This window comes from Daphnia pulicaria, chromosome 2 (genome assembly GCF_021234035.1).
Source record: "Daphnia pulicaria isolate SC F1-1A chromosome 2, SC_F0-13Bv2, whole genome shotgun sequence".
In the NCBI taxonomy this organism is placed as follows: Eukaryota; Metazoa; Arthropoda; class Branchiopoda; order Diplostraca; family Daphniidae; genus Daphnia; species Daphnia pulicaria.
In genome coordinates this window covers 7,488,386-7,504,160 of record NC_060914.1, presented here as the reverse complement: position 1 = coordinate 7,504,160, position 15,775 = coordinate 7,488,386, and the positions used below count along the sequence as shown (strand labels likewise).

General features: G+C 39.9%; 1 protein-coding gene across 1 annotated transcript; it reads left to right on the top strand.

The window, feature by feature from the left end:
* The first annotated feature begins 2,653 nt into the window (after positions 1–2,653).
* On the top strand, positions 2,654–5,870 carry LOC124327678. Its single transcript, XM_046786674.1, has 2 exons — positions 2,654–3,550; positions 3,756–5,870. Exons 1-2 carry the CDS (start codon positions 2,654–2,656, stop codon positions 5,868–5,870), a joined length of 3,012 nt encoding a protein of 1,003 aa, XP_046642630.1.
* Positions 5,871–15,775: the final 9,905 nt, after the last annotated feature.

Below are 15,775 nucleotides of genomic sequence, written 5' to 3'. Positions count from 1 at the left end.
GGCAGTTCAACTTCATGTCATGGACACATTTTCTGGCAACTTCGTCCCTAAGGAAATCCCAGTTCGTTTAATATCTATTAACAAACAAGATTTTGCCAAAGGAAAAAGTTACGAAAAAGTTGTTGCAGAATGTGATCGCTTACAAAGAGAAGTCCTGTTCGTCACTAAAGAGCAAGCAATCGAAGTAGAGAGATTAACTCTAAAGCAAAGGAAGTCTCACTTCTAGTTGGACATTAGAATTTGGTATTGCACAGGATCTTTGATCTATCGAATTTGCCATACCAATCTGCCCAAGCCTTCTATTTCCTTGATTAAGAGAATATGTTTTCCTGGTAAACAATTATCTACACCACCCATCAAGTAAGTAAGCAAAAACTCTTGTATTGCAGAGTTATATTAATGATATTGCAATTATTGTAGTTATTGCATCGTAAACGAAGGAAATTAAATCAAGAAGGGATTAGCTGTTATCAAAAAGAGAAATCTTCATCCAGGGTTCAAACAGCAAAAGCTGGATTTGTCATTTGCACAGAACAACAAGGACTAGCTGCTTCCCCTGACGGGTATTTCACATGTCCATGCCACGGAAAAGGTGTAATTGAAGCAAAATATGTCTGGAGTCATCGTTTTGAAAAGTTGTCGGAGGTTGCCGTTGCCAATAAGGATTTTTTTTTCACCTATCAGTCTGGTGATTTGGGTTATAACTTATCCCTGAACTATAAACATCCTTATTACTACCAAGATCAGGCACAAATGTTAGTAACAGGTACTAGTTTTTGTGTCTTTTTGACATACACCGACGTTGACATCACGGTTGCATTTGTCACTCCTGACAAAGACGTTTTTGAAGAGACAAGGATCAAGTCAGCATTATTTTATTCCAAAGTATTACTACCTCAAATGCTTACTGAATGGTTTATTAAAACAAAATACCAACCAACAACTACTTTGATAGAAATACTATTTCGGTGGACAACACTACGGCTACTAGTGGACGACACCACAGAAGATGCCGAAGTGGACTCTGGAACGTGAGGGAAGTGACTCAGGACGTAAAGGAAGTAACAATGGATCGCTTTTACCAAATTATCTTGGAATACCTTGGTTGCCTTCAAGCTTAGAAGATATTTTCTCTGAAATTACCGCAGAAGACACTCGTTCGGGTAGTACCTTCAATAATTCTTCTGGGACTAACATTTTGTCTTTAAAAATTTTCTTGGCATTGGCGATTACCCAGCCTAGGAACACTATAAAAAGTATTTTTAAAACGATTTCATAACGTCAATATTTTAAGTTCAAATATATCGCATACTTAATTGCTGCTCACTTTTAGTTTTATCTTTAAAAGCCAAGGTCAGTTTTTTGTAGTCGTCTAGGTTTCTTCTTGTCAATCTTGGACGCCCAACTCCTTTCTTAATCACTGACAGTTTTAAATTTTCAATGTCTGGGTTTTCTGTATGGTAATCACTTAGCCTTAATGGAGCTCGCCTTATCCTTTTGTTTCTGTTTCCATCAATTTCACCCCTATTTTCTATTTGTTTCTTTTTTTCTAGTGCGCTTTTCAATAGCTTCACAAGCGGGTGTAGTAACTACTCCCCGGGATTTTTGATAGTGGCAGGCAAAAAAAGTCCCTCGGGATTTTTGCTAGTGACAGGCCAAACAAGTCCCTCAAGATTTTCGATAGCGGCTGGCCAAACAAGTTCATCAGGATTTTCGATAGCGGCTGACCCTGGTCCAACTTCACCAAGACCAAGTTCCTCGGGTGTAGTAAACTGGGTTGTAGTAACAGCACGGGCAGCATCGGCTAAATCAACCAAAGGCTCTTCTTGAACTGACACAGGCCCAGATGCAGATGCAGAAAGAGTCAAATGAAATGACCGCATTTCCATAATATATGAATGTATCTGTGTTAACATTCTCATATTCTTCTGATAGCTCGGGAGAGATAAATCTTGCAGACTATTCGCCATTGAACGGAACAGCATCATACTTTCTGTAAACATTTGCTCCCTCGTCACTTGTTTACGGGGTTTATTTTTTGTTTTGGCCAATAAAGACATTGGAGACCCAACCTCAGGCTACTCTTCGCCTGAATTTCCTTCTGTTTCGTCTTCCGGACTCTGCAATTAACTCAGGCTACTCTTCGCACAAATTTCCTTCTGTTTCGTCTTCCGGACTCTGCAATTTAAGTTATCATCAGGGAATTTCCTTTACACATCATTAAAACATTTAATTTTACCTCAGATTCATTCCATAAATGCCAACGTTGGTTGCCTTCAATTATAAGTAGTTTGTCCATTTTGACTGCTAAGTAAATGATGTGTCGGCACGGAAGATTGTATCCTTTAAAAAATGTGCAGTCACACTTTCGTTCTGTCACATTCGTCTGCTAGTCGCGCCATGAGAAGGCTGCACAATCCAGTAGCTCCCTGTTTTAGTGATTTAGCTTTTTTAACCTATATTTACCGTGTGTGTTTTACAAGGTTTACTGTACAGTTTCATCTCGTACACTTCTTGGCCCAATTAATTGGATTCCTGTCCATCTAAGTGCAACTGAATTTTCGTTCTCAAATCTTCCCTGAATCTGTCACTCTGGTTCTTTTTTCCACCGCCAGTGGAGCCACTTGAACACACTGTTTACATCAATCAGCAAATGTGTCCTCCTATCGACCGCGATTTATTACTTGCTCTGAAATCAGTTGGTGAGCAGCTGGAACTTCTTAGCTGGACCCCTTGCAAAAATCATCATTCGTTATGGCAGCACAACCTTCTCAGATCTTCTTTTCCACGAACAAGAAGAAGCTACCGGGGGGGAAGAGCTGCTGTCGTCAGATTCGAGGCTAGATGTGCTCTCTACTCCGTGAATCCTTACCAGTTTGCTCGGCCCGCTACCTCTAAAGAGAAGAAGATCCCTCCTCGCGTCTCTGTTCCCAGGCTCGGCTTACTTAATGCCCGCTCGGTTTGCAAGAGAAAACACGACATAGCCGATCTAATCATCTCCTCAGGGCTCGACTTCCTTGCGATTACCGAGACGTGGCTCAATGTCACCCATGGTGATCACATTTTGAAATCGGCATGTCCTCCTGGCTACATGTCATTACACGTTCCTCGTCTGGTCGCGAAGAAGAAGAAGGGTGGTGGTGTCGGTCTAGTCTTCAGGGCGTCTTTTAATGTGAGGGCAGTCCACCTTGACATCTCCCTGACTAGTTTTGAGCTCCTCTGCGTCCAGATCAGTTCATCTACCAAAACTATCCGACTCTACGTCATCTACCGTCCGCCAGAGCGCCCTGGTTTTCCATCATTTTCGACTTTTCTATCAGAGTTTCGTACTCTACTTGAGTTTGCGGTCGACAACAACGAGGAGCCAGTTATCGTCGGTGATTTCAACATTCATGTTGACGACTCTAACTGCAACAAGGCTCGTTCCTTTAACCAGCTAGTCGAAGAGTTGGGCTGGAATCAGCTTGTCTTGGGTCGTACTCATAGTGCGGCTCATACACTCGATCTCATTCTCACTCGCAGTGGAAGCAAATTCGTCTCCGACGTCCAGGTAGCTGGCCTCGTCAGCGACCACCACCTCGTGATCTGTTCCGTCGGGCTTCGCCGTCCGGTGACGGAGAGAAAGTCATTTTCTTTCCGTACCTACAATTCCATCGACTTGGATTCTCTGCGAGCTGACCTGTCCCAACTACCATTAATTACTGCTCCGGCGTTCGTTCATCAAGACTCTGGATTCGCTTGTCGACCTGTTTCAGGAGATTCGTGGCGTCGTGGAGTCGCACGCCCCGCTGAAGACTAGTGTCGCGGTGCTTCGTGACCCTGCCCCGTGGATAAACTCCGACATTCTTGTTTTTCGGCACAAACTTCGAAGAGCTGAGAGAATCTGGCGTGGTGGTGGATACCTTCAAGGCCATTTTGAATCATACAAGTGCCTTCGCTCTGAATATCGAAGACTTTTATTTAAGGTGAAGGCCGACTATCTCTGTTCTACTATTGCCGACTGCTCTGGCGACCAGAAGAAACTATACAAGATTGTTGACTCATGGCTTGGTCGTTCTAAAGAGCGATCACTCCCGACTCATCAGTCTTCAGCTAAGTTGGCCAACGCCTTTTCTTCCTTTTACAGCGACAAGGTAGACGCAATCAAGGATGAACTTATTGGTTCTAGAGCTAGGATTGATCCAACCAGTGTCATTGGCTCGGTTCACTTTTTGGACACTCGAACAGACTCTGATCTGCTCACTGAGTTCTCCATCGTCAGTATCGAGGAAGTCCATCGAGTGATCGTTGCCTCCCCCACAAAATCCTGCGGATTGGATCCTATTCCCACTGGTATCCTTAAGAAGGTGGCCCCACTGCTCGTTCCAGCGATCACTTCCATAGTCAACCTATCTTTCCAGACCGGCGTTTTCCCTCAGATCTTCAAGCACGGTCTCATTACGCCTCTTCTTAAGAAGCCAGCACTCGATAAAGAAGTTTTCTCCAATTATCGACCAGTAACTAATCTCTCGTTCTTGTCTAAAGTTCTTGAGCGACTAGCAGCCCACCAGCTTGATGCTCATCTGGCCAGCCATGAGATCCTTTCACCGACTCAGTATGCCTATCGCCCTAATCACTCGACCGAGACCGCGCTACTGGCACTTCAGAATGACTTACTTCAAGCTGCTAGTCAGGGACATGGCTGTGTCGTTCTTCTTCTCGATCTGACCGCCGCTTTTGACACGATCGATCATGAAATTCTTCTTGATCGAATCTCTTCCCACTGTGGCATTGATGGAAAGCCTCTTGCCTGGATCGCTTCATATCTAAGAAACCGGACTCAATCGGTGATCGTGGATGGTGTTGAATCGGTTCCGGTTCAAGTTAAGTATGGAGTCCCCCAAGGATCTGTCCTTGGTCCTAAACTCTATACCATTTATGTGAACTGTTTACGGCTGGTGGCTGAGCGGTACGGCATCAGCATCGAGCAGTACTCCGACGATACAGCCATCTACCTCGAGTTCGGTTTCTCACGTGACTGTCTCGACCAATTCGACGCCCTTAGGATCTTGTCCGAGTGCGCCGGCGACTTAATCGACTGGTTCTCATTCAACTGGGTCAAGTTGAATCCCTCAAAAAGTGAGGTTCTTTACTTTGCCCCCTCCGAGCTGGCTGGAAAATTAGCTCCAATGCCATTTCGTGTTGGTGACAACCTTGTCACACCTACTACATCAGCGAAAGTTCTCGGTGTTCACCTTAGCTCTGATCTGACGATGGACCGTCAAATTTCGGCCATATCAAGAGCCGCAAATTTTAATTTATATCGGCTCGGCAAAATAAGAAGTCATCTGACAACGGAAGCCACGAAGATTCTTGTGCACTCGCTTGTCATATCACATCTTGACTACGCCAACTCCTTACTGGCTGGACTTTCAAAGGAGAAATTAAGACCTCTTCAATCGGTGCAGGACTCAGCCGCCCGCCTAATTCACCGAGGCGTTTTTTCTACTGAAGAGTCAAGATTTCGACTGCACTGGCTCCCTATCCACTACAGGATTCTCTTTAAGGTCCTACTTCTTGTCTTCGACTGTCTGCAAGGAACTGCACCAGTCTACCTACAAGAATGCGTTGCTCTCCACGTACCCGGCCGTGCAGGTTTACGCGCGGAGGCGAGGAGTCTTCGTGTGGTGGCCTCCACTAGAACTCGGGGGAAGAAGAACGCTCCACCAAAGCCAGCCTACCAAAAGCGGTCGTTTATCTCTTATGCACCGCACTACTGGAACGAACTTCCACCAGCTATCCGGTCAACTTCTAGTCGCCAAGATTTCAAGAAACTCCTTAAGACACACTTTTTTACCTTGTCATACCCTTTTTTAACTGCCCGTCACTAAAGCACTGCTCACTTTTAAACCGTCATTTGAACGTATTGTTATTATATGAGAAAGTGCGGTATATAAATGTTAATATACATACATACATACATATACATACTTATTTAATCAGGAATTTACTATATTGTTGTTTCTTGAGGTTGTCACTATATAGGAATCCAAATCTTCATCCTATTTTTTTTAATAGACGAAGTTAAGCTATACATAATGTCATTAAAAATCTCTTACTGTTATAGATGTGTATAATCCCTTTGGAGAATGATACTGATCGGCTATTAGTTAACTGGCAAATGGTGTAAAGGTTTTTGTCATCTTCTTCATGAAAGGATCAAGTACACCAGTAGGGAACCGAACCAAAGACTTTAAACCCTTACGGGTACGATCTGCTTCACGAAGAAGGGAAATATCCAGAAGGATTTGCAAAAGTTCCGGAAATCTTAATTGGCGATGCTGCGTGGTTTTTTAAAGAGTGAGGTGGTAGCGTTTAAGCCTATTTGTTGTGTTTTTCCCCATTGTAAAAAGGTCTTTTCTGTTAAATGTAGCCCACATTTCTGTTAAATTAAGCCAACAGGTTTTAAAGTAGTGTGCTAGATTAGCCTCTTCAAGGCTACAAAGTTCATTTTCAAATTTTTTTAGCGCCTCTTAGTTATCCGCATAAACGGCGCCTTCAAAAAGCTTGTAAATTTCTCTTCTTCGGCACTGATGCAATCCTTCTTCTTTTATTCGTCTATGTGCCGCAGAAAGCGCATGGAAATGGCAAAGCAAACTTCTAGCATATTTAATAACAACTTCGACTGCCGCCAATTCTTTGAAATCCTTGTCCGTGACGATCACCTTGGTTTTTTCGACATCGTTATACTATTAAAATTAAGTAAAAGTGAATAGAAATATAAAATCAAACACAAGTTATTATTTTAATAGATTATACCGAGGCAAATATCTTTAAGGCAGTTTGGATGTTAGCTGCAGTTTCGTCTTTCATGAAGACAACTCCAACAGGTTAGCCTATACCAAAATTATCTACTACCATTAAAGTAAATAACGGCATTTTAAATTTATTTGTTCGAAAAGTGGAGTTGAGTAAAACCACTTCTGGAAATTGGAAAAAAACACAGTTCCTTCTGAGTCTTCGTTTGTACGAATATCGTAGTAATAATGTCTTCGTCGTGCAAAATTTTGACAGTGCATCCCATTTCGGCATATGTTTTCAAAAGGCGGGCAGCATCTTTCCATTCGTCCTTCAGTAAACCAACTATTTTTTGTTTCATATTGTGCAAGGTTTTTGATTCCAAAAGGCAATTTTAGTTTATATGCAACTGTTTCTTATTCTGTCAATAACAACACCGGCCAGTAGAGCATTCTCAGCGTACTGTAAAGCCTCAGGTGGAATATTCCTACAAAAAAAGTTTAAAGTTAATCTGTGCTTGGATTGACGTGATACTATACTTACTCTTTATATCTGATATATCAATATTAGTTCTTCTGAAATTGGGTGATTTTTGTGGAAAAGTTGAGAATAGTAGACAACGTATTTTTCAAATTGATTATTGAAAGAAATACGAATTTCAAATTTGCATCCACAGGCGTATGCTTCTGTAATCTCTCTCATTCCTTTCCCGCGGTTTTTGTGTTCTCCGAAATGAGAACATTTAATTATAGTACTATGTAACCTCTATCAGCTAAAAATTCCATCCCAAGCCTAACGTAATCTAAAAATCCAGAGTCTTTAACAGTAAAAACATCAATTGCGCGTCCAGTATATGCTTTTGAGATAAAAGATACAGATCCTTGAGGTGTGCAGAAAATAAGAAAATTAGTTGTATGATGACTTTTATATGACGAATAGCATGACACAGCATCAATTTTGTCTCCGGGAGTTTCTGATTTTAATTCAGTTCCATCGAGAATTCCTTGAACGTTTTTTAACACTGCATCTTTATCTGGCCAGCGCAATAAAACGTCTGGTAATCTGATAAACATTGCGTTAACAAATTTTTCAAAATAACTAGTTATCGTTTGGTGATTAACATTAAAACGGTACGCCAAGTCTTTCTTAGACAAGTTTAAACGATTTCATTAGCGTGATAAGGAATTTCTCTTCTAATTTTAATGAAAATCTACCGTCGTAGGTTAGTGCTGGTTTTAGTGAGTTAAAAATGCCCATACAAAAATTGAAGGTATTCAGCCCTGTGTAAAACAGGCAACACAGTAATCACAACTCAGGCAACTCAGGCAACACGCATCAACACTAATTTCAGCCAATAACTGGCATTTTCCTCTTTCATTCAAATTATTCAACTGCTGTTGAAGGATTTTTTCAGAAGCAGTTAACTGCTCATTCATTCTACGTAATTTCTCATTTTGAACAAGTAGATAATCCCTTTCCTTTGTCATAAGTTCCAACATTTTGTAGACTGTAGTAGCCTAATGAAATACATTATATAAAAATGAAAATACTAAATTTCTTATGGTTTAAATGTACTTCATGTTGGTTTTCAACACCGCAATATACATTATATAAATATATACATTATATAATACATTATATAAAAATGAAAATACTAAATTTCTTATGGTTTAAATGTACTTCATGTAGGTTTTCAACACCGTTGTTACATTCATCGCTGATTTCCACACCACAAAAATGAGGAACTTGTTCAGATGCAAAATCATTACTTTCACTTTCAAATATATCAGACACTAGAGGTATTTCATTATGCTAGAATTAAAGAAAAAGTTATAGTTATGATTTGCGACAAAGCAATAAAATGTTTAATAAATATACTATACATCATGTTCGTTGTTTACCACTGCATTGGGCACATCATTAGCGGCTGCCACTAGTTTCGGCACATTTTTTTGGCATAGCAGTTCGTCGAGTTCGGCATCACTTTTGTCCCTTTCGGCACTGTATTTGTCTGTTTCGGCACCACTGCCGATTTTAGAAATTCTCGCTTTGTTTATTAGTTTCCCCTAATTTGACAACCTGTTTCAGCACCACCACCACTCGCCAAATCTTATTGTTCCAATTTTTCTCACTTTGTTCCTTTACTCCAAGGAGAAAAGTCAGCTTTATCTTTCCTGTGTGCCGTGTATAAATTTTTTCAGCTTTGGTAATTTTCGCGGCAAAATTATGGTGGTCTGAATTTTTTCTCATTGTTTGTAATGTTTCATTTATGTAGCAATGTAGAGGCCAAAATGTGCAAGAAAACAACCAATTTGGTTTGCCAATTTTGAATTGAGTGCTGAGTCTGGTAAGGTGGTGAAATGGCGAGGTGGGCGTGTTGGTCGTGAACATGCAGCGGAAAACGTTGCAGTTGTTGCCAATCAACCGATTCGGCAAATAGCTTTGGAAATGACAAAACCATTTGGTGATTTGATTTATTGCAAAAATATATTATTTTTATTTTATTGTTTTTTTGTTGGTGTAGGAGCGTTTGATTTAAACAAGCTCACTCCAGAAGACGGTTTTACTGTCGACAATATGCATCGGATTTCATCAAGGGGGTCTATTCCTGTTTCCCTGGAAGAACCGTTATCCTCGGAAATAGGTTTTATACCCTTAATGTTGCAAATATAAAGTACTTTAATTTACTAACTTAATTATCTACAGGTTAAACGTTGAAGAATGCGTTGTAGATTTTGAAAAAGCAGTTTGGCTTTCCATTGAAAAAGAATTTGGTGTCGGTGTCAAAGTTTCTTGCTGTGGGTTTCATTGGACACAGTGTATTTTTCGGCACTTAAAATCATTAGGTAAATAAAGAATTCTTTTGCTTCTTTCATGGTTCTTTCAGATTGCACTCTTTTCATTGTTTACGACAGCCTAATAATACATGAACAAAAGCATTATTTAATGTTATCACAAACTTTAAATAAAGGGATGAATGTCACATTGATCTGTTCCAATTTTCTTGATTCCCTTTGAAGCCTTCTGGAATGTCGACTTATGTTTCTATGTACAACCCTGTCACAAACAGACTCTCTGATGTGTAGTGAAGGTGCCCAGTCTGGGTGAGAGTTATCAAAAGAATTCATACATGGCATACCTGCTATAAAAATGATATTTCAAACACTGTTATTTATGCAAATGATTATAAACTACATCGATTAACAAACCAGATGCGAAATGACGAGAGCAAACACGAGTGTTTTTGTTTTTAAGTTCCTTCCTTCATTCCTTCGTGTTAAGCTTTTAAAGCCAATCAATTCTTCGTTCTTTTTTTTTGCAAAGCAGTTTTTAATTTTTCACTACATTTTGGAAAACGAAATAAAGGTACTCCTTCCAGTCCTTTGGAAACACAACCAGAAACACAGCACCCCCAATACATGTCAAAGAAGAACAAAAACCTTTGGCAGTTGTCGACTTTGACTTTGCAGATATCGAGGTCAAATAAAAATTACAAGATTACGTGATAACGAATGAATGTTGTAATTCAATTTCTAAGTGAACTGACAAAAATTTAAATGGAAAAAATTAAAACTAAAACAGAATCGGGCGAAACTCCATAACCCGCCATGAAGAAACTATTACTACTTCACATCCAATTTTTTTTTCACAATTTCAGTGAACTGGCAACTTCGGACGTTAGCCTACTCTAACGAAAAAGAATGACAGCAGAAGTAAAGTAGGTTTTCAGATTAAGTTGAAACAGGATTGGTAGAAATAGGACTTGCTTTTTGTTTGTTGTTTTTGCTTGTTTTTTTTTTTTTTTAACTTGATTATTCAAGTCCTATTTCTCCAGGCCCAGCAGTCCAATTTCTCCAGGCTAGCAGTCCTATTTCAACTTTAGTTTTTTTATTGGCCAGAGATTTCTTCTGAAGCATATGAACTAGCAGCATATTTATCAGCTTTACTAGTAGCTCCATCTGCTCCATCCCAGCTTCATCTCCGTCAGTTGATAACTCTGCCATGCTTGAATCCATGAATCATTTGTTAATTATATCACTAATTTCTTCTACTGACAGCCTCATCGCTCCAATGTTCTCGCCCAGCTCATTGCTCTTCTCAACCAGCTCACCCTTCTTCCTACTCTGACGTTGTCCATGGTGGGTGTGCTGCCGTACGAAAATACTTGATATAACTTAAATTGTAATAGACTTATCACGTATTCATTTAGATTTCTCAAAAACATTTCAAACAAAAACAACCCGATTTACTTCACCAAACATGCCGCATTTATCTTCTTTCTTCTTTCCTCCTATCTTTATCGTCAAAGTAACGCATATTGTAAAAATGGTCTCGGGGATGATGAAGGCTGCTCGTTTATGAAAAGTAATAAATAAATTATACCATTCAACTAAATCCTTAGTTTTTTTTCTTGTATTATTATATAAATTTCGTAGGCAATGAGGAGAAGCGGAGATGATGTTACTGTGCACTGCTCGATACTTAATGCAAGCATGTTCTATGGAGATTGAGGCCGTTTTAAAATCCTTGCACGTAAGATCGTGTTACATGGAATTGACAAAATTGGTCTAGGATAAATTGGTGTGCATATGTTCGCTCCTCTTTATAATTCACAATATGGGAGAAGAACAAAGTGCTCCTTTTTCTCTCCACCTGAGATCGTCATTTTGCTGAACCACTCTGCGTTTTCTATTCATCGAATGACTAAAAGCTAAATGAGCTAAAATACCAATGACTTGAATACAATGTCTTACATGAATGCTTGTTTTAAAATTTGTTACGATTTTGCACCACTCTTTTTCCTTGACCTTGTGACAGGGTGGTATGATCCTTATAGAGCCCTACCCACCTAGAGTACTTTGAAATACCAAAGCGGACATTCTGTTTGGTGACATACAAGCAAGGAAGTTGGCCGTTGGTGACGTAAGGAGAAACTTTAAATACTGAAGCGGAGCGGCGAAGCGGAAGAGTAAGGAAAAATTAGATATAGTCCATTATATAGTCCAGTGGTTTCTGTGAAAATTCATCAGTTTGTTTTAGTCTTTGCACCATTCCATACTGTAACCACTTACCATGGATCATCTCTCGACTTCTCTTTGCTCTCAATGTGGTCTGAACATCGCGCGGAAGCCATTAATGGGACATGTTGTGGATGTAGCACTTTTTATTTTAAAATTATAAATTTTATTATCTTATTTTTTATGCATAATCAAAACTAATACTTTTTTCAGTTACTTTTTCCCAACATGTTTCGCCTACATGGAAAGATTCTGCGACATTTACCATTATGTTAAGTGTTCTGGCGCTGCTTGATGTTGGTGCGGCTATCGGAGATGGTGCTGTTGCTGCTGGTTCACGCGATGGAGATGATGTAGAGACAATTTCTGCTCGTGATGGGTCTCTGTTAAGCGTCCAGAAATTCTTGACACTTCACATGTCACCAAAAGAAGTAAGGTTCAACAATTTTGTGCAGAACAATAAAAAAACTCTGTCTCCTTGTTGTAAACTATCTGATTCTCGTCGTGAGTCATCTCCTCGTCCTTATTCAGTGATTTCTACAATCATGTCAACTAATTTCCTCACTAATCGCATTTTAATGTCTTCAATGTCTAGGTCACCAGAAACACCACAACGTTTGATTCCATAAACTAAACTGTGGTTTTATAACTCGAGAAAGATGGCGACACGTTCGTTATAGCAAGTGGAAATATCTATAATTGATAGTATCGAGTTCATTCACTCGGCTCCTATTGGTTAGGAAGGTTGAAGTTGTTCACGTAATTTGAGTCTCGACTTGAATTTCAGGTTTTTTGGGTCCATTCTTCCCGAGCGTAAGTTGGGGAAGAAAAAGACAAGTAAAAAAAACTTTCTCCTAAATTAGATATTTTGAATATTTTTATGAAGTTTATTGGCCTTCAATCTTCATTTTCTGTCTTTAGACTTTGACCGAAAAAAATAATAAATGGTAACGCCAAAGAGAAGCAGCTGGTTCCGTAGTTTCCAGTTGTTGTCGTCGTTGATGACGTGAGATTCATTCACAATGTTTTTACTTTTTTTTTCCCCTTTGACTGCGGGACGATCTCCTATGGCTTCTGGTGACCAACCTACGAAACCAAAATGTATTTTATCTCTGTAGGGAAACCCAATGTAGATAGAAACGGGTAAACTCCCCTTTTCCGACAACTTTCATTGGTCCTTTTTATTGAAAAGTCAATTAATTGTGTATTACAAAGTGCATTACAATGAATTGTGGAATACATGGTTGCGTCTTTGTCCTCTATGTTGCGATGAACTTTTCAGTGCTTGTGCAGAACTTCCAGAATATCTCCGGAACGGGTGGGGAGAGAGTGAAAGGCAATTGTAATCGTACTGTGCAGAAACTCGTAGGAGCGCTTGTCCCTAACCCTACTAGGGAATGCGTCTACTTCTCACTCGCGCCCTTGCGAGTGCTGCGTCGGCCCATTGTTTTGTTTCTCCCTTTTTTTAATTTTCTCTTCCGTCAATTTGCAATTGAACCCATTGCCAGCAGCAGCAAAGCCCCCCACCCCACAGTTGTCAGGGATAATTATGAAAATCGCTCTTCTATTTTTTTTTGGTTTTTCCATATTTAGTTCTTCTTGTGGTTACGTTAACCTTGAAAAATCTTGTGTTATGGAATCCCTCGTGTGTGAAATCACCTTGTTTTTTTCTTTTCTCTCTTTTGCTCGTGCTCGTGATTCAGTGAACGAATGAACGGTTCACCGCCTGTGTGATCAAGCCGCAGTCTGACCTGGTGTCTCCTCTGATTGGGATTTATATTTCCATTTTGTGTGTTTTGATTGACGTTTTGGAGATATCACACAACAAGACTCGGTTCATAAAGTTTAACGGACTAGTCCACTATTTGGCTGTAAATTTTCTTGAGAGAAGAGAAAACATAACATAATTATAGTTTAGTTTTTTTCGTAGTCTGGCAAAATCGAATTCCACCCGTTTCTCCGAAACAACAAATTCTCGCTTCCGTCCTATCCGTTGCCATCTAAAAGAGAGTCGTAATACTAATATAAAATAAAAACAAAAAGGCTCTTTTTTTCTTCGTTCTTTTTTCTTAAATCGCCTCATCGCTGTAACATTTATAAGGTTCCCTCTGGTCATATTTGCTTGTATTAATATGTACTCGACATAATCAAACATTTACTTCTCATTAAGTGAGTTTCCTTCCCATGTCAATCAATCGCATTATCCTAAATTTACTTCTCATTAATAATAATAATAGTGTATTTACTATGCACGTTTTCCATGTGATACATGGACAAGCGCTCTCAATCCGACAGACCAGAAGTTAATCACGCAGTTTACAGAGTTTAAGACATAAAAGCACGTTTAAAAATTTCAGTTTTGAGAGAGGATCGAAATTGTGTTAGAGAGGAAGACGCACTCGTAAGGGGAGATTGTTCAATATTCGCTGGGCATTGATAGAGAAGGAGCGCCGGCATCCCCCATACGATTCAAGCCTGAATTTGGATATAGATAGGAGTCTGGTATCAGCAGAGCAGATGCCAAGTCCGGTAGTAGAAGAGGATAAAAGAGACACCAGATAGTCAGGGGCACAAACATTAAGGCATTGATATATGATCAGAGCAATATTTTCTCTCGATCCACTCAAGGAATTGAGAGCCAATGGAGGACCCGCAGATGTGGTTTGATGTGGTTGTGCTTACGAGATCTTCTGAATAGTCTAGCAGAGCAGTTCTGAACCCGTTGGAGTGGTTTAATGGAGCTTTCAGGCAGTCCAATAAGTAGTGAGTTGCAGTAGTGTTGAGACGTAACAAGATAAGAGCTTGCACGAGTTACTGGTTGGATAGGTGCCTTCGAATCCTTCCAATTCTAGAGAGTTGGTTGAAGGTTGAGCGACACGTTAATTTGATGAAGTCCTCAATGTTCGGATGATAGTCGAGAATCACTCCCAGATTTCTCTTTGTGGGTGAGGGTATGATTTGTGCTTCGCCAACGAGTAGTGGGATGCCAAAAGGTTTTATTTTGCTGAAATCAGAGTGCACAAGTATAAAATCTGTTTTTTCCTCTTGGAATTGGACATAGTTGTAGGTAGCCCAATGCCGAGTTTTCTTAATACAGCTTGAGACTTGAGAGAGAGCCATAGGTGGAACGTTGTTCGGACCATTTTCATTTGGTTTGAATTCTGTTTATTCCTGTGTGTCGTCAGAGTAGAAATGCACCTTGACTCTATTCAGTTCTGCAATGTCGTTCGCTGGGCTGCTATAGAGTGTGTATAAACCGAAGCCCACATGACTGACCCCTGTTGTACGCCAGAAGATACCAGCTGAGACGAATAGGTAACTCCTTGAGCGGAGACAGATTATTACTGACGGACACATAAGTAAGACGCAAACTAGACCAGGACGGTGTCATTGAAGCCAAATCTCTGCTGCTGTAGACGTTGCATTAGTATTTTATGATTCACAAAATCAAAGGCTGTGCTCTGGTCAAGAATAGCAAGGATCACAGCATTACCATTATCAACAGAAAATCGCATGTCATTGACAACTTTAATTAAGGAAGTTTCAAGTTGGTAAGCAGACACGTGCACAGGTACACGTAGAGAATTTTTACACAGATAGAATGTAATTTTAGGGAAGTGCTACGTTCGATACGTTTGTGGGCAAACGATACGAGATATACAAGACGATATTTACTTATGTCATTCGGATCAAGATTTGACTTTGTAAGAAGAGGAATGGCTTTGGCATGTTTCATTGCATCAGGGAAGACTCTGGAGAAAAATGCACAATTAAAGCGGAATAGATTACATACCCATTAGGCGAAACTTCTATCCTAATTGACGCATACATTTGCTTAAAGAACGTTGTTTTAGCCTAACCGACGACACACATTTAGCCTAAATAACGTTTTGCCTTTTTTCCCTTTAGAAAAAAAAAATTTGCCTAACGTGACTTTTAAAAATGGTCGATTAGGCAGCACAGCCCAGTGCATCACTAGT

Bases quoted from the DNA above. Each gene is read 5' to 3' on its own strand.
- LOC124327678 (XM_046786674.1), top strand. From the start codon at position 2,654: ATGTGTCCTCCTATCGACCGCGATTTATTACTTGCTCTGAAATCAGTT. The intron at 3,551-3,755 runs GTAGCTGGCCTC...GACCTGTTTCAG, and splicing joins AATTCGTCTCCGACGTCCAG to GAGATTCGTGGCGTCGTGGA.